Below are 22,726 nucleotides of genomic sequence, written 5' to 3' on the forward strand. Positions count from 1 at the left end.
TTCCCCCTCAAACGTTGGCTACACACGATATGCTCTATGCTGCTTCACCGTCAGCAATACTGGCGACGCATGCTTCATAAAACCCGCTGCTATGTTTGTTTTCCCATACAATGAACGATTGCAATTGTAAGTCCTTGCACTCACATGTCTAGTTCGCCTATTGCACTTCACACAGAGTTCGACCGCTTCACACCCACGATCGCCAACACTACGTCCACACGGTAGAAGCAAACCACGATTCGTCACCTAATAGAACCTACAGGACGACAAATACGGTAGTACCAGACCTTCAATGAACTATATCAACCACTTCATCAATCGTTACTCTCCAATTCGTCCGCACAACAATTTGCGTCCTACCCAGCCTTCCAACGGCCCTGCTACCTCTCCTCGTCATTGTAGCTCTTGTTCGCACTCTCAACGTCGGCGCAAGCACCGTCACCGCGAGAAGATGACGTCCTTCAACGGCCCCTGGTCCAGCGACCTCGACACCTTCAAGAAGTCAGTGCAGTCGATGCCAGATCAGTACAAGTCCTCTTTTGCCGATGCGTCCAAGTCTACCCTGGAAAAGGTCTGTGACCCGAAAGTTCTCCACATTTGGGAATCCAATTCCGATGCCGATGGTCTTCTGCAACTTACTTCGGTCATTGCGAAATTGTGCGACCTGGGGGTGCGCAAGCACAAAGGCGCCAATGACGGTGATGGTAGTACGCTGATCATCGCCGAAGAGAGCCGGTCTCGGAACAGCTTTGGTCGAATTTGCCAATTGGTGGAGTATCTGACTGGGGCTGACGGCAAGAGGCATCTCGAAGGTACAGTGGTGGTGTTTAGCAAGATAGTGGTAGCGAGGGGATGGGATAACAGCATTTTATCCGGACAGAAAGAGGCGCTTGTTAAAACAGTGAAAAGAGTTAATACGGCAGTTGAGCGCGTGTTGAAAATGAGTGGGTTGAAGAAGATTGTTTGGCATCACGGTGCTGTGCTACACTTCTTGCTCCAGTGGATTAACATCACGACATCCTCTTTACGATCTGCTTTATCTGCCATCACCATTACAGGATCTCTTAATCTCACGGAACGTATCGCGCCTTCCGCAGCTGGGCGCGCGAATACACTGCCAGATCTGGAGCGCTTAGAGCAATACGCGAAGAAATTAGACATACCAGTTGTCTTCCTCGATGCACCTAGCCAACTACTTAATTTCGAATATCTGGGCACCTATGTTTACTACTACGGTTACTACATCAACACTTTTTTGCCTAATTCGTTGGCCCGCTCCCATCTTCACAAAGCGCAAGATGAACTTATCACGTTCGCTTTTAGGCTGCGAGGTGCGAGTGAAGGCCGATACGGTAGTGATGTAGTCAAGATGGTGCACAAGCATCTCGATGCGAACAAGGCGAGACACTGGGCCAAAATGTGCGTTAGCAAAGAAAGCTACGAGAAGAGCAAATGCAGAGCAGCTGGCAAAGATGAAACGATTCATCATGCTGTTCAGTTAGCTGATAGCCCTTTCGCTCTTCTAGCCTCTGGTGCTGGGGTACCAGCATTTGCACGACTTTCGGTTGGTCCTGCATGCGCATCTACACAAGACTACTACACCGCAGCGCCTGTCGAAATTGCTTTTGCTAAGGCCAAGATTTGGCCTACTAGTCCTGCCACTTTTCACGTCCTCATTCCACAATCCTCTCAAGATCTCGAGAGAGTCACGAATCGCATACAAGGACTCATGATGGCCGTCCTAGAACGCGTAAGGCAGGAGAAAGGTAACCCAGTACTCAGTGACACAGAGAAGGGAATGTGGGATGCTGTTGTCAAGGCATGTGAATGGGCGATTGAGGGTTGTGACGAAAGCAATATGCCCAAGGGTGTGGCGAAGAAAGTTGGATTCGTCAAGGGAAAGTTGAGAGAGGGAACTTGGGGCTTTGCGCTAACTCCACCCAAAGATGGAGGTGCCGCTGCGACGACCAACACCAATGCAGGAACGGCGATGCTGGAGCCGAATCGTACGTATGGGTTTGGGCAGAGCACGCAGCAAACTAGGGGATCGCATTCGATATATACTGGAACCCAGCAACAGCAGATACCACAACATGGTTATGGGGGCGGACTACCACAGGGTCCTTTGCCTAGTCCTGTCCAGGGTATATCGTATGCTCAGCAGGTGCCTTCCCAGATTCCAACACAAGGTATGTATGCTGGTGGTCAGGGGCAGGCTCGAGGTCAACAGTATGGCAACCATTGCTTTGGAGGCGGGCAAGCTGCAGTTGTACCATCGCGTCATGGACTTGGACACGGTGGAAGCGGTGGTGGAGGACATGCACAGAGTATGGGCGGACCTTGGTGATATTGTCATACAGGGTTTATGAAGTCCGATCAGTTTCTTGCTACCGTAAGGCGATGTTCTATAGGAGGAGTTTCAATATTTGTTTGGCTCTACCAGAATAGAATGAGTCGATTGGACAGAAGGCTGACCGGTGACGTGGAGTGACCACCTACTAGTAGGTCGACGGGCGGTGATGCGTCTTCCAAGGTTTACCCGCTTGCGCATTGCTCAATGTGAACACGGCGCGACCTCTTTGAAGCAATTCAGTTTAATATTTCTGTTTATTCAACCACTAACGCACGATCTTCTTTTGTGGACGTTTGTTCCTGTGCAAACAGAAGAGCAGTACGTTCTGACGTGCAGCACTCGCACGTCTCCCCATCCTCGCAACGTCACCAATAGCGCATCATGGCTACCACCTTGGATCAGTCTCCAGGGCTATCCAAAGACCGCGAGGGAACATTAACATATTCAGCGTTTAGCGTATGTGTCAAATTTAGTAAGGATCTCATTTACATTCTCAAGGATTCGTTGAGCCTCAACAACGCAAACCATAGACTGTAGAGAGCAAAACGCAAGAGCACTCTGACTGCCGAGCTACGCCACACTTCTTAGATCCTGAGTTGTTCAGTCAATGTCAGCATATTCAATTGCATACGCAGGCCCTTCGGCCGAAATCACATCATTTCCAGGGCTGGGATCATTGATACTCTGGCGACTATACATGTTGGAAAAGTAAAGAACTGGATCTTTTCGGTCTCAGTAATTTATAAGGTGTTCAGCTCTTGTTGACACGCGATACATGTGTTGTATGGGCTAGAAACTACTGGCAGACTATCCGCAGTACCACTGGGCTAAAACTGATTTGGAGAAAGTACCTGGTAGTATAGTTGTGCGACAGCAATCAGGGCGACATGTCAAGCGTAAAGATGAACGATACTATGTTTGAACGACGCTTGCTACGCTCAAAGTTGGCCTGATGAGAGCTATCTGCATGTGATCTCTTCTGTGATGCGTAGCAATCATGGTCATGTTATAATGTGCTCTCTGCAAGCAACATATATCACCGCTGTATTCGAAGCGTTCTTCTAGCATGCCTCCAAAGAACAGCAGCACCGGCGCATACTGGAAAGAAGACCCTACCGACGCGCCACACAGAGATGTGGAAACGGATTTCGAAACAGGCGAGTCTTCTGAATCTGAACCCCCTACCAGTCACAAGAAAGTCACCACTTCCGATAATCTAGAAGATAATCTTGTCACAGTAAGTCACGATAGCACGCCCATCTCTACCGCCAGCGACGTTGCACTGAAGGCTCCTTTTGAAGATACCATGGAAGCGCAAAGTCTTGACCGTCAAGGACGGGAACAAGGTCTAAGTAACCAAGAAAGGAAGGAAAAGCTGATAAATATGCTGGGCAACCGTACTAGGGATAGAGATGCGAAGGAGACAAGCAAGGATGATGAGGATGATGGTGAGAATCGAAGTGAGGGAAAAGGCAAGGGCAAGAAGGTTTAGAAACATGAGGGTACTTGCACCTGGCATCCAGAAGCATAGCTATTTGAACGACCTGAATATCTCCTAATTGCGGTCTTAAGTACCATAAGCGACCAATCAGTCGCAATCTTGCTGTTCTTTGATGGGAAAACCAGGGCTAGTCTCTTTGTTGCTGAGAGCATTTATCCCACGTTCTGCGCAAAAGTTTGCCTAGAGTTGATACCTGTATGATTGACTGAGATACAATCGAAATGAAGAAACTCAAATTGCTTGAGCTTCCATGACGCGTTCTAAAACTATGTCTGTCTTCGCCGAAGGGAACAATGCGCAGGCATCTCGTTCTCTTCGCTTTGAGTTTGCATTGTCTATGTGTAAGAACAATGCACAGGCTGCTTTTTGTCTCTCTCTTTGACTTGCTGTTCTCTGCACATCTTAAACAAATGTACAGAAGACTGGCAAGAACAATGAAACGAAAACCTCATGGCATGATGGCACGGCGAACGGATTTTAAGAGAATATAGTCTACTCCCGGTCTCTTATACAAGTTGACTATCCGATTTATCTGCTTCATCACATACGATTACAATACCATTACAACACCTAGGTAAACTTATGCAATGGCGCCTCGACAAGGCCCGGACCAAGCGCGACGTCGAAGAGTTGCCAACGCCATAAGCAAGAAATGGAAGATCGAGCGCCAAAGCAAACGCCCTAGAGGCCTTGTTAATATGGGAAACAACTGTTACCGTCATGGAGCCCTACAACCTCTACTTCATCTCCCTAGATTTGTTAATTGGATCAAGAAACATAACAGAGGAAATCACTGGCCTTGCTACGCGAATGACCCAAACCGCGTGCTCCCCTCTGACCCCTTAACGCTACAATTGCTTGAAGACGAGATCGGCAAGTTGAAAAAGAAGAAGGGGATAAATAAGGACGATGAAGAAGACCTTGAATATCGAGGATGCACTCCTTGTCTATTGAAGAGATTGATGATAGACTATTGGGGTGATATTAATATAGGTGGCCAACCAAATTTCGCACCCCATCCCTTTCCGCACGAACACAAGGCTATTTTTCCGTTACACACATTGGCTGAACGCTGGTACTGTGTGAATCCACCAGGACTCTCCGGAACGGTCGAGTCCTTAGCTACACAGGCAGAGCAGGAAAGCATAACTCGTATAGCAAGACTATCCTATATGACAGCTCAGCAAGATTCAGACGAATTTTTACTGAGGATATTTGACGGCATCCAGAATAGTTACGATCCTCAGTGAGTGCATCTTCGTTCCAAGTTCCAAGCTCTTGGGCTATCACATATTGACTTTGAACAGTACTATTCATGGAGCAGCGCGTCAAGCTGAATATGACTCACTTTTCCACGTCAGGACTCGTGAATTCCACACTTGCGATGGTTGTGATGCCACTCGATCCGACAACGTCAATGAGATGCTGGGAATTAGAATCATTCCAGATGCTAATATCATGAACGACACAGTCGAGAATGCCCTTTCTCGGTACTTTAATGATCCCACAACCCTCCTACCATCCGCCTGCTGTTCCTGCAAGAAGGACTCGAGTCAGTCGATCAGGAGAACGATTATAGCTGCACCTGAGTACCTTCGTGTTCAAATCAATCTTGTTCAACAAGTTTCAGAGGAAAGAAAAGACAAATACGGCAACGTCAAGGTGGACAAAAAAACTGGCGATCCCATAATGGTTGTGAACGTGGTCAAGAATACTAACCCCGTCTCAATACCTGACACCATTGACTTGACAGCGTACATGGACATCCCTGTAACTATTCAGAACCCTTACCCAGTACGATATAAGCTCGTATCTGCCACCTATCATAGCGGTGCCGATTTCAATGCAGGTCACTACACAGCCGGCGTCACTGGTCCGGCGCTTCCATTCCGAGCCGAAAGAGCGCAATTCTTCTGCAATGATGCGGCCATTACCGATCTGCCGCCAACTGATGCTCATCCGAATGCAATTACGGAAAATCCTATGCAAGAGGACTTCAATGCTACTACTCTCTATTATGAGAGAATCACGCCTGCAAGTATCCCTATGAAACGCAGCTAAAGAGCGGAAGACAGCAAATCAGACAGTCAGATGAGAGGAGAGCTAGTAGAAGACTCACTAGTGAATATAGAAAAGAGACATGATCAGGAGACAAAAGTGGTCCCACGGGAAGATCAGCCGTAAGATGTTGTATAACTGGTCTTAATATAGTTTAGAAAGAGCTCTTACATTACTGGCCATCAAACTTTTGTTTAGTTGCTATATTCCTATCACCACATATTTTCGGACTTCACCTTACTTCTGTAGACTGGGAGAATTCTTCGTTCATACTTGATGCGTGAAACTTTTCTGAACTAAGAAGACAAATGCCTACGCAAAGTACTCCTCATGCCCGTGCCTCTCGATTAACATCCGGTAGCTCAATAGCGACTTCCTGCACTGGATCGAATATACTGCTGATTTGCTCCAAAGAAAGTCCCTTCGTCTCTGGCACATAGAAGAAGATGAAGTTAATAACGACGACCAGAACACCAATATAGACCAAGTAGTACTTCCAAGCAATCTTATCAATGGCGACCGGATTTACGAACTGATTGAATGTAATTGATACCGCTTGGGATACCCAAAAGACACTGGTGCCTTTTGTTCGGAGATGACTTGGCCAGATTTCATTGACGTAGAGGATCGGTATGGGCGTCAGACCAATAACGTAACCGCCGGAGAAAAGAAAGAGGAATATGATCACTGCATAGCCAGCAGAAGTGGAGCCTGTGGCTGAGTATAAAGCTGAACAGATCGTTATCAGCACCATGAAGATTAGCATTAGGCCAGTGGATGTCAGAAAAAGGCGGCGTCGACCAGCCTTCTCGCATAGGAGTGCGGCACCGCAAGCTAAGAGCCAGACGTATATTTGAAGCCCACCATTGATGCCTTGTTGGTGAAGAGAGTTGGTGATTCCGACTGTTCGTAGTACCGGTGCCAGGTAGAAGCTGTGAAATCATGAGTAGGTTTTCCTTTTATACATGCATTTGTACACACCTGATGATTCCATTTCCAACCCACTGTGTGGCCACGGCTATGACAACAGACAGAACAAGGCGTTTGCGATTGCCTGGTGTCGAAAGTAACGCCAACCATCCCGTTGTATTGTTCTGGGCCTCAGCCGCAGTCGATGCACACATCCTCGCAAACTCAGATGATACCAGCTCATCTCCGTCGTGGCCGTTGGCATGATATCGTATCATGATAGATCTGGCCTTCTCCTGCTTTCCATGTCGTACAAGCCACCTGGGTGACTCTGGACAGAATACTATCAAACTCAGCTGTGCCAGTGACCAGAACAGCTGGATAGCAACAGGTAACTTCCACGACCATGAGCCCCGTATTCTTAAAGCTCCGTAAGATGCCCAAGCGGCAGTGATTGAGCCGATGAAATAGCAGGTGTTGAAGAGCGCACCAGCAACAGCTCTTTGGCGTGGATGCGCAAGTTCGACAAGTAGAGCCGAGGATGAGATCGTGTTGGAGATGCTGGAGAATCCAACGAGTATACGCATGCCAAGGAACTGATCGAACCTTGTACAGAATATCTGTCCCGTAAAGCCCGCTATCATGCCAATGTTGCCAAAGATAATTCCGACGCGACGACCGTACTTGTCGGATAGCCATGGCGCTGGGAAGAAAGCAGCAATGCAACCCATAGACTGAGCAGCAGTTACTAATCCGAGTAACTTGGGATGGGAAAGTCCTTGTATATCTTGAAAGTATCTGGGGTTGGCGATGAGATTGGAGATGAGAGAACTGATGTAGCCATTGGCCATGGCACCAATGTAGCATGCGAGAAGCAGGAAGTTGAGTCTCCGCATCCCAGAATCTTTCCACCATTGTGGGTGCGTGTTGTTGGCCAACGGATCCATGATGGGTAGGTAGTTTGATGATGGTGGTCTACTTGAGGATGCCCGACCCTTATACTAATACATAGGTATGTTAGTACATATGAACGGGTTTCGGCTCTGACACAAGCACTCGGAAGGATGCCTTAACCCGTGGATGTCTGAGCCTTCTGACGTCTTGTCGTATCCAAGTGTCGGTGAAGCCTAAGAAACGGTGATCCTTATCTAGCCGGTGACGCGGTGTAACGTCCCGAGGTCAGGTGCTCACGATCCTTAATGTTACCAATGACTCGTAGCATCATACTCAGCCAGTCATTATATGTAGTAGACATGCCATTACCGTGGTACTCTCCGGAAGTTTTCAGACATCGCCACTCCCGCGCACTACTCCGCCATGACTTCCTATTCGTCAGAGCTTGTTAGGCAATACTATCAGGCCAATCAAGACCCACCCATCCACTCGGGGAATCGGGACACCTCAGTGCGATGCAGATATCTTGCATGTTCCTGCTCAGATGCGTTGATTTGAGTTTTTAAGGGGCCGATTGCCGGCAAGATGGGCATGCTTTTCCTTAGCATACATCCGGACCAACCAGCGTTGTTGAGTCACGGACTATGTCTTCGTGGTAAATACCCTTCGGCCTTGTTCTACAGTAGGGACGAATCGATGAATCAGGGGTTGGTGGAATGTCCTTGAGCTTGTTCGGACTATGCATGTGGTTAAGCAGTAGATGAAGATGCTGAGTACGCGTGGTAGAAAGCGAGGAGTAAAGCTCTTGACGATGTTTTGAATTCTGGTATCCTTGAATGTAATCACGTCCCTTTTTATGGTCTTTTCGTGACCGGGTATCATATCGCTCGCTCTCGGTGCCGCTGTGCTTTGCGTGCAATTCCGTGCATTCTGCTTGCCATGTCTGTTTGGTTTTACAACCCTTCCTCTTACCGTCGACTCTCATGTCATCGACCTCAAGCCTTATTTTCGACCTCATTGCCCTGCTGCCATGCAAGACTCCACCTTCTCTTCAGAACATCTATACTCTCCTGTGTCGACCTGCCCTTCTCTTTCTCTTCGCGATTTATCCGTGTAAAGGCCGCAGCGAGACCGATCGATATGGCGAAAAGAGGATCGAGGCGTCTACACAGACTGTCAGCTCATGGAGCAGGTTGGATGAGAGTGATCGACTCACTTTGATATTATGTATTGGATCGCCATGATTGTGGGGTTTCTTGGATACTCTTTTGGAACAATGCGGTCGACTGCTTGTCGTGGTGTGGATGTTGTTCGTTCGCTGCAGAGATGGAGCAAATGTGAGAATCCGACGTAGGTGGCAGTTTTTGAAAGGGCAGGAATCCGTGTTGAAGTCTCGATAAACTTCTCCCAGATCACATCCGTCGACGATCCACTGCACCTGCATTTGCTGTGGTCCGTGCCTACCGCCGGCTTGGAGCTTCCCCACGCGGCTGCCCCATATGCACTACTCCAGCAAGCACGCTTCTAGGAGCGCTTAATGTAAACATGGCAGAATGTTGCAGAAGCTACTAGTGCACTCTACGTTGCCATGCATGTTCTCCATGGAGCAAGCCTTGAAAGCAGTCACCGTGCTCTGAGGCTGACCCGATGTCTTGTGAGGTGGGTGATGGCGTCATGGGTTTCAGGCCGGAGGAGCCGCAAGTCACGCTGCTCCATCAGGCACTGATAGCGCTTCACGCGCTACATACGAGACGTCACAGATTGGGTCATGTGAAGATAATGGTCTTGGATTACATCCGGTGCATTTGGGCTGAAATATGATGATCAAACTACAGGTACAGCGCAAGGGAAGAAGACAATCTATCCGACCGCCACCCTTGGTATCCGTAGAGCTTAGTCTCGAGCGAATGCCCGATCTAGCTGCCTTGTGCTTGATCCGCCTCATTCTCAGATAGTGTTTGCCTCGCGCTGAGTAATGGGGAGTCTGCCGTGGCACCAAATCGCCCGTCAAGAATACCCATCAATTACCCAGCCCATGTAGTGTTGCCATGAAATGATAAAGAAACCCGTGATCCGATAACGCCCGTGAGTTCGCCGCGGCCTTGATGGCCGATAGATAAGGGGATGCGGGATGGAGCGAGCTCTCTAGATGGCCTCGCCGAATGTGTTCTCTCCCGAGTACCTAGAAGTTTGTCAGCAGCTGCTTCGCATTGCGCTGTGCATGAGCTACGTACGTGATGTACAGAAAACCATCCTCATCCTTGTGCTCCTCATATATCGAGCTCATAAGAGCGGCAGTAGGCGGCAGGACCTCGTCGACGAAGATGAAGATGGCTTTCTCAGGCGACAGCTTAATCCTCTTACGAATCACGTAGACGAACTGGCCGACGGTCAAGTCGGCAGGGACTAGGTACTTCTTCTTGTCGATGGTCGCGATGTCCGACTTCTCGACCTTCTCGCAGATTACCTACGCGTTGTTAGCTGTTGCGCGTGGCAGAGCAGATGAAGAGGCCAGAGGCAAACGTACGGGAATGCGGTCGTTGTACTTCTGGCGAATGCGCTCCGCCTCGGCCTTGCGCTTCTCGAACGGGTGCTCGTCCTTAAACTTGGAACGCATCTTGGGTGATGATAAGGGTGCTGTGGATTTGTATGTGAGTGTGTACAAGTGGGCAGGCGAAAGTGTTGTCGGGTGTGTGGATGGTGATGTAGGACGGTGAGGGTGCGGGCGGTGTGGGAGTTTAAGGGCAGGCAGCAGAGCGGGGCGAATCACTTGCAGCACTGCCTTACATAACCTTGGTACTTGACCAACGCCCAAAGTCACTGAACCATGCAACTGACATTCGACGCTTCACGCGCCGGCCAGGTGCGACTTTGCCTTGAGACAGTGCAATCAACCCTCTTCCGTCATTCCAGTACAGCCCTTCTCGCCCACCAAGGGCGAGCTGACTCTTCTATGGCCGTGCTGACCGCTTCGCGCCTACCGTCTTGTCACTTGTTCAGCTCCCATGACCTAGCAATACCCGAATGTATGCCACTGTTGACTCATCTCGCGACTCCAAGCACCGCCACTCTAGATACGTGCCGTGACAGTACTCCGGGCTTGAAGCAGGCTGCACTTCTCCCTCGTTCGATGTTACGCTACAACGCGTTCGACGGCGCGTTCGCTGGCATCATAGCGCGTCCAGGAGCACCTTGCTGCTCATGGCGACGTGGCTATCTCTTCGGATACTCTCTAACGTATCAAAACGCGAATGGACATACCTTATAGACTGTACAACTCTGTTCAAGACATAGTAGTAATATCAGTCACCGATTTGCTTAGGCGGTATCCGCCAGCGAACTATCGCTACCGTACACTGCGCGCTTACATATGATCGCCTTCCGTGTCCCAACTTGATGTAAGGCGTCATTAGTATGTTTGGAAGTATCTGCGAGAGCCTCAGGTATTTCCTCGCTGCCATGGTCGACAATGGGCAAGTTTGCCGTATTTGCATGATGCAGGTACCGATACCGCTAGTACCGAGGAGTTCCACTGATGATGCGCCCACCGTGGTGTGATGCACGACAACTTTCCGCAATATCTAGCCTCTCTCACACACCCAATATAAACCATTTCACAACTCCAGCACTCCTCCCATGATTCCTGCATGGTGAATCCCTCCTACATACCCCACCTGTCCGCCATGCGTTCATTCCGATCCTCGTTCCGCATCTCAAGAGCTCTCGAGCTTCCCCACAACTATGCGCCGCAACGAACTCTGCGCCCATATCACATCCGCAACAGGCAATTACATTCCACTCCATGTCGCCGGCTAGACTTACCCTCAGGCAAGAAGCCGGAGAAACCGGACCCTCTGGAAGAATGGCGTAATCCTCCACCGAGCAAATGGCCGAACAGGATACGGTTGCTATTTGTACCCTTCATTGCGGCTCTGATCTATTCCATGGTACATCAAGACCAGTGATATCCTTGTGTTGCAAACTTTATTAATCATGTCACAGTGGACGGACGACACAATCAAAACCGAAGCACCTTCTATCGCCGAGAAGGATGCCCTCCTCAAGCGCGAGAATGGCGTCTCCGAGCAGTCACCGATGCGCCTACGAATGGAACAGTTCATAAAGCAACACCAGAAGGAAATCGTGGCTGAACTGGAAAAGGTAGATGGTACCAAGTTCAAGATCGACACATGGCAACGGCCAGAAGGTGGTGGTGGAATCACCTGCATCCTACAGGACGGCAACGTCTTCGAGAAGGGAGGCGTTAACACATCCGTCGTATACGGCCGCCTACCAAAAGCAGCCATACAGAAGATGCGCGTCAACCACAAAGCCCTTGACCCCAATGTCGATTCGCTCGAGTTCTTCGCCGCTGGCCTGTCCATGGTCCTTCACCCACACAACCCCAACGCACCGACCGTACACCTCAACTACCGATACTTCGAGACCGCCGACGAGACCGGAAACACAAACGCATGGTGGTACGGCGGTGGCTGCGACCTCACACCCTCCTACCTTTACGACGAAGACGCTATACACTTCCACGGCGCCATCAAGCAAGCTTGCGATAAGCACGATAAGGCATACTACCCACGATTCAAAAAGTGGTGCGATGAGTACTTCAGCAACAAGCACCGAGGTGAGACACGAGGTGTAGGTGGCATCTTCTTCGACGACTTGGATGAGACAGAGAAGGACCAGGAACAGCTCTTCTCCTTTGTCCAAGATTGTTTGTCTGCCTTCCTGCCTTCCTATTTGCCCATCATCAACAGACGGAAGGACATGCCATACACAGATGAGATGAAGCAGTGGCAGCAGATCCGCAGAGGACGATATGTAGAGTTCAACCTTGTGCACGATCGCGGGACAGCGTTTGGTTTGAACACGCCTGGTGCCCGAGTGGAGAGTATCCTGATGAGTCTACCGCTTACAGCGAGGTGGCAGTACATGCACGAGCCTACAAAGGGTAGCAGGGAAGAGCGGTTGCTTGAGGTGCTCAAAAAGCCAAAGGAGTGGGTGTAGAGAGCTCCATTGCGGACTTGTACATACATGTACCACAAGGAAAGTGGTGTCCATGTGCATACAAATGAAAAAACTGATTGCCAATCACCTCACTGTTCATGGACACACCTGCGAAGACGACGATCTTTTTCTTCAACCATATTTACATTAATACAACTGTCGGCCTGAAAGTGGATTCGCTAATAACCATCGTTGATACGGCTTATATGCAGGCCCTCGTCATTTTAAAAATATACAAGAAGGACGTGATGAGCCCTATAACGCCACGCTATGCATGCAAAAGCTCACAATCACCGCGTTTCTTTAAAAAGAAGAGGAAAAGCCATCGCATGAAAGTTGAAGCCTATTTCAATAGGCCCTAACCTTCTTTCCGTCGCCATTGGCGCCAATGTCAGCCTTTCTCTTTCCGAGAACTGAATCCGGTGTGCCTGGTGCCTCTATACCAACACCCTTGCCATATACCTCCTCAAAACAAGTAGCATGATATATTTTACCACCTATACTCACAGCATCCATCCATACAAAGTCATTGGCCTCTACATTCCACTGCGTCTCGAACTTGTCCTGACAAATGGGGCATGGCGCCTGCTGTAGTGTGACGTCTTGTGGTACACTCACGTACCGATCTTTGGCCTGCTTCTTTGGTTTAGCGGCACCATTACCGGAAGAAGCATCGTTGGAGTGGTTCGGAGAAGTCTCATCGACCTCACGGTACTCGATCCATTCCTTCTCAGGGATATACCAACTGCGGTGTACACCTCGCTTACCAGCATCAGGATCCTTGACCTTGAAGTGCCAGTCCATGTGACGTGCCTTTTTCTCTTTGCCTTCGGGTGTGCTCTCAAAGCGACGGCCACATGTGGCGCAGATGTTGGGCTTGGCTTCGTAGAGGCGTGATATGAGATGTAGACGAGGTTTCTTCATCGACGCAGTGGTAAGCTCGATCTGGTCCGTCAAACTGATAGGCGCTGGTGCCTGTTGCGTGGTCGGCTGAGACGCAACTGGAGTTGAGTTCGCAGGCATGCCACCAGGCACACCACTTAAAGCTTTTAGAAGCCATTCGGCTGACCCTAGAGTAGGGGCAGCAGCTGGGGGTTGAGGTGGTAATTGAGGAAGGGGGGTACTTTGTACGGGCGTGGGTGGCATTGAGGGTGGTGCCGCACCAGGTTTGCTGAATTGTGCAAGTAGTGCCGCAAGGTTGGCAGTGGGCGTCGCAGACTGGGTCGGTAGGGGAGCCTGAGGTACTGGCACCGGGGTCGAGACTGGTGGTGGGAAGCCTTGAAAGGGCATTTGAAACGGAGCTGGGGCGGGTACTGAGTTCGATTGTACTGGGGAAGATACGCGTTTGAGTAGTTCCGCCAAGTTCAAAGCGGGTGGATTAGGAGTTGAGGCAGGTTGCGGGGTTGATTGCTGCGGCGGTCGGAAGCCTGCAAGAAGTTGCGCAACGTTCGGGGGAGCACTGCTCGGAGGTGCACTCATCGGAGAAAAGTTGGGCGGATAACCTGGAGGCATTGCTTGTTGTGGCGGATATACTGGCGTAGAAGGAGCAAATGTCGGTGTTGGTGCTGGTGGAGGTGCTAATGCTCGAACTTGTTGGCGTACAGCCTCCAATTGCTGAGGGGGTAATGTCTGCGTATCTAGGATCTGCTTCAAGGACAACAGTGCGGACAACTTTGTGCGTAGAGCAGCATCAGCTGGGTTGTGTGCGAACATGTTCTGTGTTGCACTAATAAGTTGAGTTACTTCCACCTTCAAGTCAGCAAGGTCAACCGATGACATGGGCTGAGCGGGTTGCTGAGGCTGTTGGTATGTAGGTGGTGTGGCTGTGTGAGATGGTGGCCCATACTGAGGAGTCGGGGGTTGTGTCTGGACTAAATGTTAGCAGTTGTTTGTCGACAATAATAACATAGACTTACTGGTCGAGCACGTGGGTCGTTAGGAGCAGCATAACGCGGGCCAGTTTGAGGCGGCGTTGATGTACCTCTCCAAGCAACGTTGAGCGACGGAGGACGAGGTGGAAGCGCGTGCTGTGGCCGAATCTGCTGCTGAGCTGCGCGGAACTTAGCCAGTGCATTCTCAATATCCTGCGTCACGTCGGCCTGGAATACAGGACGTGGGTCCATGGACTCGGGCACAGGCATCTTCCACGTCTTCAGAAGGCCTTCCATGTTCTTGCGGGTGTTCTGGTCCATGACGAGATAGGCGTCCATGAAGGTTCTATAAAGGTTGCGACCGATGTAGACAGTGTATGGGGTGCCAACATTCTTGACAATCGAATCAAGAACATAGAGGGCTGGGAGTTTCCATTCAGGGCGTGTCTACACATGTCAGTCATGGGCGGATCAAGTGAGTGCTTATGGACTGATGCAATTGTTAGTCTGCCAGTATCCAGGACTTACCGATTGGATATGCTTCTGCAGCTCATTGGATATAGCTTCCGCGTATTCTGTGTTTTCCTTGGCGATGAGGGTTAGATTGCTAATCTCAGGTCTGCTGTTCATCCTCAAATCTTGCAAGGCATCCCGAAAGTCGGCAGCCACTTCAGCAGCTGGCAGAGACATGATGGGCAAGAACTGGGGTTAGACAAGAATGGATATGTGCTTTGTTAGAAGAAGAAGGGAAACTTGCGCGCAAGGGGCAGAGTGAGCGGCTGGCTTTGCGGTCGGGGAGTCGCAACGCTGAAGATGTCGATGCCAGATGAACAATAGACGATATGCTTCCTCGCTTCTCGACGAACACACGTAATGACAGTGCTTGTGTTGGATACTAGCTATGGCCGCGCCAAATGACGCAGTGTGAAGACTGCGCCGGTACAGCTAGGCAGTAACAAACTCGCTCTCCTCCAGCTACTGCAATCCTCCTTCTGTCTGTATGCCCTTCCTCCTTCAAGCCAACAGTGAGGCGGCAACGCGCGGTTGCAGACGTGTCGCAATAGAGACCTGGAGTCACTCGCAGGCGCCGCGACGGTGCCGGAGCCTATGCAAGGTGCCGTCTGTGTTGGAGCTCGTCAGTTGAAAAGCAGAAAGGCAGCGGCAATCAGCCTCTGTAGCAGAACTCGTCGCAAAGACTCGTCAAAGTGTCGTGGTGGTGGGGGCCTAAGGATGGTGGTCAGGCGAGTGAGTGGTCGAACAAAGGTGGAGCGGCTGCGGTCTTTGACAGCAGGTCGCGAACAAGCCGGGGCGCGGTTGCGACTGCCAAGCCCGGCCACGGCAAATCGTATCACCGCGCGTCATGGCAGTCGCGCTCCCTGGAACTTTGCTTTCACTATCTCGCGATCGCCCTCTGCCCCCGTCCACCTTTACTGCGACCAGCCACCGTCGAGCGACTCCACATCCTCAGCGCCTATCCACCGATACCCTGGTCCCAGCGAAACAGGCCGGAATTGTCACGATGGAGGACGTCGAGTTCACCCGGTCGCATTCCAAGTCGCCGCTTCCACAGGCTGGCGACGACCCAGCCGATCCTCTGCGCCCTGAGATTGACGAGGAGAATGCTACTCCAAACCCACCCATCGGTGATCCAGACCAAGATATGGAGGTGACAGAGGACCGGCCTGGCGAGATGCCTGACCAGGACGACATCGAGGCCGGCTTGTCAGACAATGAGTCGGTCCTTTCCGAGGCGCTGGATGACGACCAAATGGACGAGCAGTTTGGTGACTTCGATATCAACAACGTCGCTATCGATGAGCGTCCGGCGCAGGCTATTGACGAAGACAACGTCAAGCAGATTGGTGTACACAAGCGGAAGCGCACTGCGGGAGAGGGCGAAGAGCCAAAAAAGAAGAAAAAGAGAGCCGAGAAGCCACGCCGGAAGAAGAACAAGGACGGCGACGATGATGGCGATATTCCTGAAGGCGACAGGCGTAGCAAGCGGTCCAAGAAGGCAGGCAGAGTCCGCGGCGCAAGCCCAGATGGCGATCCAGACGAGCATCTCACTCCAGAAGAGCGTGCGTAATTTGATACCCAGACTCAGGTTGCCAAACTGACCGTGATTGTAGGACGAAAGAAGCAGCTCAATGCCCAGATAGACAGCATTGTCAGCACCGGCTCCAATCGCCGCCGCAAGAAGGATGGCATTGACCTCGAACAAATGGCCGACCAGGAGATTGAGGAGATGCGCCGCCGTATGGCTGCAGCTGCCGAAGCCGACAACGAAGGCCGAAAGCGCAATGAGCCCGCGCGACACAAGCTCAAACTTCTGCCTGAAGTGACAGCCCTGCTGAACAAGAACACATTGAGGGATACTATCGTGGACCCTGAGGTGAACCTGCTCGAGTCGGTGCGCTTCTTCCTGGAGCCCCTCAGCGATGGCAGTCTTCCCGCGTACGACATCCAGAAGGATCTCATGGCTTCGTTGGCCAAGTTGCCTGTCAACAAGGACACACTTGTTGCATCTGGCATTGGCAAAGTCATCATGTTCTACATCAAGAGCAAGAAGCCCGAGTTGACCATCAAACGACAAGCCGAGCGCCTCTTTACAGACTGGACACGTCCTATCCTTAGGCGGACAGACGACTACCGCAAGAAGGAGTTTGCCCAGGCCGATTACGATCCAAGGTATGATTTACTTTTGCATACTTCAGTACGCATGCTGATATTTTCTAGTCAAATGAAAACTGGCGATAGGTCCGCTGCCAGCAGCCAAGCTGCGGCCATTGCAGCCAACCGCAAGAAGCAGCTTGAAGCTCCCAAGGCCTTCCAGCGCGCTCGCATGGAGTCTGGTCCCACTACGTATACCATCGCGCCCAAGAGCAACGTTGTGTTCAACGAGAACGCACGGAGCCGTTCGAGCAATGTGGATATCATGAAGCAGATCAGGGGAGGTCGCAGTGGTGGCAGGCGTTGAGCTGGATCTTACAGCGCACTTTGTTTTGGGGTGCGTTTTCTTTCTAGTATTACTTCTGATGATGCTTGCTCTCGACATCGCTTTGGTACTATTACAAACTCTTGAGGGTTCAGCATGTTAAAATTGCATAGCGGGCGTTACTTGCAACTTAGAGTTGGTGTGTGGATTCCGCCAGCCTCTTGTACACTATATCAATGCAGTTCTTTTCTGATATGTACTGCTTTTGGTCATGCAAGTGTCTCAACACAGTTTGCAGTAAAAACCTTGTAGGTGCCTTTTGTGAAGCATAGCTCAGACAGAACCAAGTTTATTCACAAGATCTATGGTTTCCATAGGGCGCTCTTGGGAGCTCGGTCACCATACAAGAAAGAACATTCCCCAACTTCGGCACTTCGACCATGTGTGCCTCTTCACTGACGTTAAAGCTTGACATGGGCTTGGGTACCCTGTCACGGCTGGCAAACACGAGCTGATAGCAGGATATTCTATGAACCAAACGATGGCCATGTCGTTACTGTACGGTTCCGGAAGCTCGTAATTGTCGATTCGCGATCTGTAATTAAGTGTATGGTGTAGGTGTCCGTCACCACTGTAGGGTAACTAGGTATCTCACGATTACACAAGCTCATCTGTTTCTCGGGATACTGGATGCAACAAACGAGTTGCGTACAAGAGTGATCTTGCAGCGCAAGGAGACTTTCCTTGCATATCATGTGTCGAGTCTTGCCACTCAATATTAACCTAGAACATGAGACATTCAGTTACCCAAATTGGAACCTCCGCATCGCACACGCTGACATTCTCAGTGTCCAGAATTCATCTTTTGCATATCTGTCATGCAAGGTGGGATCTGGGACAGTGAAGGTAACCTCACGGTTATTTGGACATCAAGCTGTATTCATAGTACGAAACCCATGCTGAGGGGGCTATACAAGGTAGTGAAGAGTATATGCTACAGAATATCTGTACAACATGCTGACACAAGATGTAGTGAGCATCCCCAAGGCCCAGCTTCGTATTGAGTCAAAGATCCAAACATCCGCGGCAGGGAAGAGATGCATATCTTCTAATCAACCACCGCATCCCGTTAGATACAAAAAATATCGCTGGCCTCCATACCAGCCTGGTACGAGAGTGTGTCTCGCTACTTGACGTCCAGATCCAGGTCGTCAACGGCTTAGAAAGACCTGACCAACGGCCAAAGGGGCCTCTCTTTCTGATTCGGTCTGCAAAGATAGGCAAAAAGGTAATATTCCGACACCGGGAATCGAACCCGGGCCTTGCCGGCACTGTACAGTGAACTGACTCTGCAGATGAGAGCGGCAAATCCTAGCCACTAGACCATATCGGATTTTGATGAAAAGAAACGATCAAGAGCCGTTTCTATACCAAGGGATAAAAAAGGACTGGCATGTAATGAAACGATCTGCGCATCGGAAATCTTGTATGAAACTATGGGTATGAAAGAATCTGAAAACCAAATGGCCGAGGCCCCGCTACTACTACTGCGCATCTAGCTCCACGTATCCAATCAGTGGAACCAAGATCTACTTGTTCAAGACGTCGCCCGACGATACCCCAACATCCACGGACAACTTGAGTCCAAAGCTATCAATCTTGAATACGTTAATGGTGTCCACGAAAGTGCTGTTGTTGTCCACATTGCTCGCCAAGTCAACCCCGTCCCGCGTGATCATCTCTGTGCTACCCACAGTATTTACATTGTAGAGACTGATGTCATACGTGTTGCGGTCCCCTTCGATCGACAGGATGCGCGACTGGCACACCGCACCAGCGCCAACCTGCGAGCAGTCTGTCGAGTAGTTGTCGAAGAAAGAGTATAGTCCCACCCCGTATCCGAGGATGTTGTTGCTGCGGAGAATACGCAGACCCCAGCCTGAAGCTGTGTTTGGCGATGTTGAGTTTGTTCCATTCGAAGGCGTAGCCGTGAAGACTGGGTCGGACAAGGCTGGAACGGTTGGGAAGGGAATGAGGGCATCAGGGTTAGGCTGATAGTAGGCAGTCTCGGTTTGAATCTGACCCATGAAGACGTTTCGTGTGTCGACGAACTGGTACTCATAGAGAACGTGGTGCTCGACTGCTGTGCCGTATCTACCTGAGCGTTAGTTACTGCTAACGAAACAATGACGATTTCCAAACTTACAACCATAAAGTTCCCCGAAGACTTTCAATCAGCAGACCGCGGCCAGCATAGATAGTGATCTGAGTGTTGTTGTTACGCGCATCATCGAGATCGTGGTCAGCAGTCCAGAGCCAGTTGTTCTCCATATACAGCCCTGAACTGTACTTGGTGACATGCATCGACATGTAAGCTGCAATGCATTCTTCGACCAAATTTTCGGAAGTGGTGACGAGATCGGGTGTCTTTTCGCACTGCTCGGTTTGCAGGTCTGATCCTGCGAATCCTCCAATACGAGTGTGCACATCCCAAAGGCCAGCAGGTTCGCCAGTAGGAGAGTAAAGGTTGTATTCAATCAGAACAGCGCCAGCTTGTTGGCCTTTTGTGCTGACAAAGAGGTCAGAAAGTTCGACTCGACCTTGTTCTCCTGGCTGAGCGATTTGCACGACTGGCTTAGGAAGGGACATGTCGTTGAAGAAGGGACCAGAGGAAAGGATGACAGAAGCAAGGGCTTCTCCGACGATAGTGGAACCTGGTGGGACGTAGATCGTCGAGGTGACTAGATAGAAACCAGCGTCAAGGAAAAGAATCTTGCCTTCAGCCTTAGCCCTTAGGATTGCAGCGTTGAGAGCATCAGTGTCATCGGTTCGGCCATCTCCAGTAACTCCAAGGCTACGTGCGCTAAGAAATTGTGATAGAGGAATCTCGCCATACTGAGGCTTCGAGCGCTCGTAGTATTTGCCTTCCGCGTCCAACAACTCTGCTGGTCGCTTAGTGGAAGCGATAGCGCCTTGTGCTTCAACCGGACCGTTCGGAAGGTATCGATGCCCGTCAGCCCAAGCGTCAATGACCGAAGTACCAGGAGATCCTGCCAGATAGGTTCCATTTGGACCAAGTACAGCAGTACCGACATTATCGAGTTTGACATTCTCCAAGTACAAGGCTGCGGCACCAGCAGGCTCAGAATTGGCAGTCCTGGAGGTAACGATACCAATCGGGGTATTGTTGATTTCACTGTCAAAGAAGGTAATAGATCCCACGTTAACCGCGGCAGGGCCACCGGCAGACATGTTCAAACCAACCCTACAATTGTTAATAGAGACAGACTTGTACGTCCAGCCCCAATCCCAGAGCTGCTCAATAGCAGTGTTGACATTGTTGAACGTGAGGTTTCGAGTAGTGAACTGTTGGTTGCCGACGCTGAACCCTTTGTTTCCTCCGTTGAAAACAAGGTCAGTCATAAAACCACCAGATCCTTCCTCAACGAAGAGTCCCTGGTGCAGTGTTCCGTTGTCGGCATTCATGTTAAACACTACATTCTGGATGCTTGTAGTTTGTGCAGTTGGCCAGTGAATTCCAGTAGCTGAAAAGTTAGCTGGGAGGTGTGTCATGTCAAGGATAAGGTTGCGAATCTGGCGGAAGAATGTGTTTGTAGGTCCAAAGCCAGTTCGACCGGGTCGGGTTCCAGTGCCTAGGTATGGAGAGCCATCGATTAATCCTAGACCGCCTGTGGAAGAAAAATTGGCTGCAGCCTTGATCGTAGGAAGACAATTTGGGTTTCCGATGATCTTGCAGGAATTAGTCAAAGTAACTCATACAGAGAGGCTTATCGTTTCGAGTTATGCCTGATACGTAACGTCTTTGCGAGAGGTATACACGTAATGTCCCATCCACTTGCTAACGAGTGATGGGATGGTGTATGCCTCTAGAACACGTTTGTATATCTAGCTATTCGGACTCTGCGGGCTGCATACCTGAGTGTAGTAATAGTCAATGAGACTGCTCGAGATCAAGTAAGTCCCGCCAGGAAAGTATACAATAGCAGGCTCATTGGTAGAGCTCTCGCAGGATGACGGGGCACATCTGCTCCCCTCTGTGATCGCTTTCTGAATGGCGGCAGTATCATCGGTAATTCCGTCGCCGACAGCGCCATAAGACTTGACATTCCTGAACACTGTGTAGTTGTTTGGGTTTGGATTGAAACTAGCAACGCCCTGGTGCTTTATATCCTCTAGCCAGTATGGGGCGCACGACGAATCTTGATTTGCAGATTGACGAGGCTGAGCATGTGGGTGGGCGTGGCGGCTTGCAAAGCGCAAGTTGGATGATTCGTGGACATATCCGTTGGTGGAACGAGCGGACAGCGCGAGTGCGCAAGTGGAATACAACCCTAACACGAGGGAAGTTGTAGGAACCAACATCTTAGTAAGATAAGAAAACAGTAAGAATAACGAGCGACAGGAAGGTAGACAGAGTAAGTCGACAAACGACTAGCCTTACGGTACACCACATATTAATATATCAAGGCGAGAGCTGACTCCCTGTAATGGCTGTCATAGGGCCGATCGACAGTGAACTACGCGGCGGCGATCAGTCATGCCTACTTGCTTGGCTGATTGGACACGCAAGCCGTGCTGCAGTGTGGTGCACCTCAGCTCGGACTTGGACCGCGGTGCATGTGGCGTACATGTTGACGGCATACTTCTGGGGGCTGAAACACTTAGTTTAACGGTTCGCGAAGCCTCATTACAGGGCCAGCCAGCCCTATGTTAATTCTGATGGTGAAAGCATAGGCTGCCCAGGCGCCTTGGAGCCATCGCTTTATGTAGTGTGACTATGCACAAGAGCTGATGATGTTACCACGCGCTGCAGATGACATGCATGCAAGTGGACTTTTCAATTGTCTCCTGTGTCAGCCCCACTAAGAACTCAACACCACCTTACCCCCAAATATTAAGATGCGGATCGACTGTCTCAACACGTGCTTGCAGCTTGCTCCGCGGCAGTGTGGCGCCACGGCGCTATGACGACCATGAATATGGTTCCGTGCCCTGTGTAGGTTCGAGACAGGGGTACTTGTTTAGTGATCTGTGAAATGAGATGGTCTTGGGCTAGGTATCCAAGGGGTGGCATACTGTACAAAGGCACGTTAAGTCGAGTAAGCTTGGCTTGCTAGTTAGGATGATGCATCTGCTCCAAATCACCGAGACACTCTTACGGC

The 22,726-nt window shown here is 50.4% G+C and overlaps 10 protein-coding genes across 10 annotated transcripts; 5 read left to right on the forward strand and 5 right to left on the reverse strand.

The window, feature by feature from the left end:
* Positions 1–451: 451 nt before the first annotated feature.
* GT037_003096 (uncharacterized protein) lies at positions 452–2,347 on the forward strand (the record flags this gene model as incomplete). The annotated part of the gene is made up of 1 exon (XM_038928143.1): positions 452–2,347. One exon carries the CDS (start codon positions 452–454, stop codon positions 2,345–2,347), a length of 1,896 nt encoding a protein of 631 aa, XP_038789421.1.
* Positions 2,348–3,419: 1,072 nt separating this feature from the next.
* GT037_003097 (uncharacterized protein) lies at positions 3,420–3,845 on the forward strand (the record flags this gene model as incomplete). The annotated part of the gene is made up of 1 exon (XM_038928144.1): positions 3,420–3,845. The coding sequence occupies one exon, from the start codon at positions 3,420–3,422 to the stop codon at positions 3,843–3,845; it is 426 nt and encodes a 141-aa protein (XP_038789422.1).
* Positions 3,846–4,441: 596 nt separating this feature from the next.
* Positions 4,442–5,915, forward strand: GT037_003098 (uncharacterized protein; the record flags this gene model as incomplete). The annotated part of the gene is made up of 2 exons (XM_038928145.1): positions 4,442–5,100; positions 5,162–5,915. The coding sequence occupies 2 exons, from the start codon at positions 4,442–4,444 to the stop codon at positions 5,913–5,915; spliced, it is 1,413 nt and encodes a 470-aa protein (XP_038789423.1).
* Positions 5,916–6,240: 325 nt separating this feature from the next.
* Positions 6,241–7,768, reverse strand: GT037_003099 (general substrate transporter; the record flags this gene model as incomplete). Its single annotated transcript, XM_038928146.1, has 2 exons — positions 6,241–6,844; positions 6,894–7,768. 2 exons carry the CDS (start codon positions 7,766–7,768, stop codon positions 6,241–6,243), a joined length of 1,479 nt encoding a protein of 492 aa, XP_038789424.1.
* Positions 7,769–8,710: 942 nt separating this feature from the next.
* GT037_003100 (uncharacterized protein) lies at positions 8,711–8,957 on the reverse strand (the record flags this gene model as incomplete). The annotated part of the gene is made up of 2 exons (XM_038928147.1): positions 8,711–8,879; positions 8,932–8,957. The coding sequence occupies 2 exons, from the start codon at positions 8,955–8,957 to the stop codon at positions 8,711–8,713; spliced, it is 195 nt and encodes a 64-aa protein (XP_038789425.1).
* Positions 8,958–9,860: 903 nt separating this feature from the next.
* Positions 9,861–10,332, reverse strand: GT037_003101 (light chain 3; the record flags this gene model as incomplete). Its single annotated transcript, XM_038928148.1, has 3 exons — positions 9,861–9,897; positions 9,950–10,182; positions 10,243–10,332. 3 exons carry the CDS (start codon positions 10,330–10,332, stop codon positions 9,861–9,863), a joined length of 360 nt encoding a protein of 119 aa, XP_038789426.1.
* A 1,030-nt stretch (positions 10,333–11,362) lies between these two features.
* On the forward strand, positions 11,363–12,737 carry GT037_003102 (coproporphyrinogen iii oxidase; the record flags this gene model as incomplete). The annotated part of the gene is made up of 2 exons (XM_038928149.1): positions 11,363–11,662; positions 11,718–12,737. The coding sequence occupies 2 exons, from the start codon at positions 11,363–11,365 to the stop codon at positions 12,735–12,737; spliced, it is 1,320 nt and encodes a 439-aa protein (XP_038789427.1).
* A 348-nt stretch (positions 12,738–13,085) lies between these two features.
* Positions 13,086–15,298, reverse strand: GT037_003103 (mrna cleavage factor complex component pcf11; the record flags this gene model as incomplete). The annotated part of the gene is made up of 3 exons (XM_038928150.1): positions 13,086–14,603; positions 14,654–15,055; positions 15,137–15,298. 3 exons carry the CDS (start codon positions 15,296–15,298, stop codon positions 13,086–13,088), a joined length of 2,082 nt encoding a protein of 693 aa, XP_038789428.1.
* A 670-nt stretch (positions 15,299–15,968) lies between these two features.
* GT037_003104 (transcriptional elongation factor iws1) lies at positions 15,969–17,585 on the forward strand (the record flags this gene model as incomplete). The annotated part of the gene is made up of 3 exons (XM_038928151.1): positions 15,969–16,686; positions 16,738–17,296; positions 17,345–17,585. 3 exons carry the CDS (start codon positions 15,969–15,971, stop codon positions 17,583–17,585), a joined length of 1,518 nt encoding a protein of 505 aa, XP_038789429.1.
* A 1,547-nt stretch (positions 17,586–19,132) lies between these two features.
* Positions 19,133–21,926, reverse strand: GT037_003105 (uncharacterized protein; the record flags this gene model as incomplete). The annotated part of the gene is made up of 3 exons (XM_038928152.1): positions 19,133–19,697; positions 19,750–21,293; positions 21,480–21,926. The coding sequence occupies 3 exons, from the start codon at positions 21,924–21,926 to the stop codon at positions 19,133–19,135; spliced, it is 2,556 nt and encodes an 851-aa protein (XP_038789430.1).
* Between the last annotated feature and the right edge of the window lie 800 nt (positions 21,927–22,726).

Source organism: Alternaria burnsii, assembly GCF_013036055.1.
Source record: "Alternaria burnsii strain CBS107.38 chromosome Unknown 746, whole genome shotgun sequence".
NCBI classification, from domain to species: Eukaryota; Fungi; Ascomycota; class Dothideomycetes; order Pleosporales; family Pleosporaceae; genus Alternaria; species Alternaria burnsii.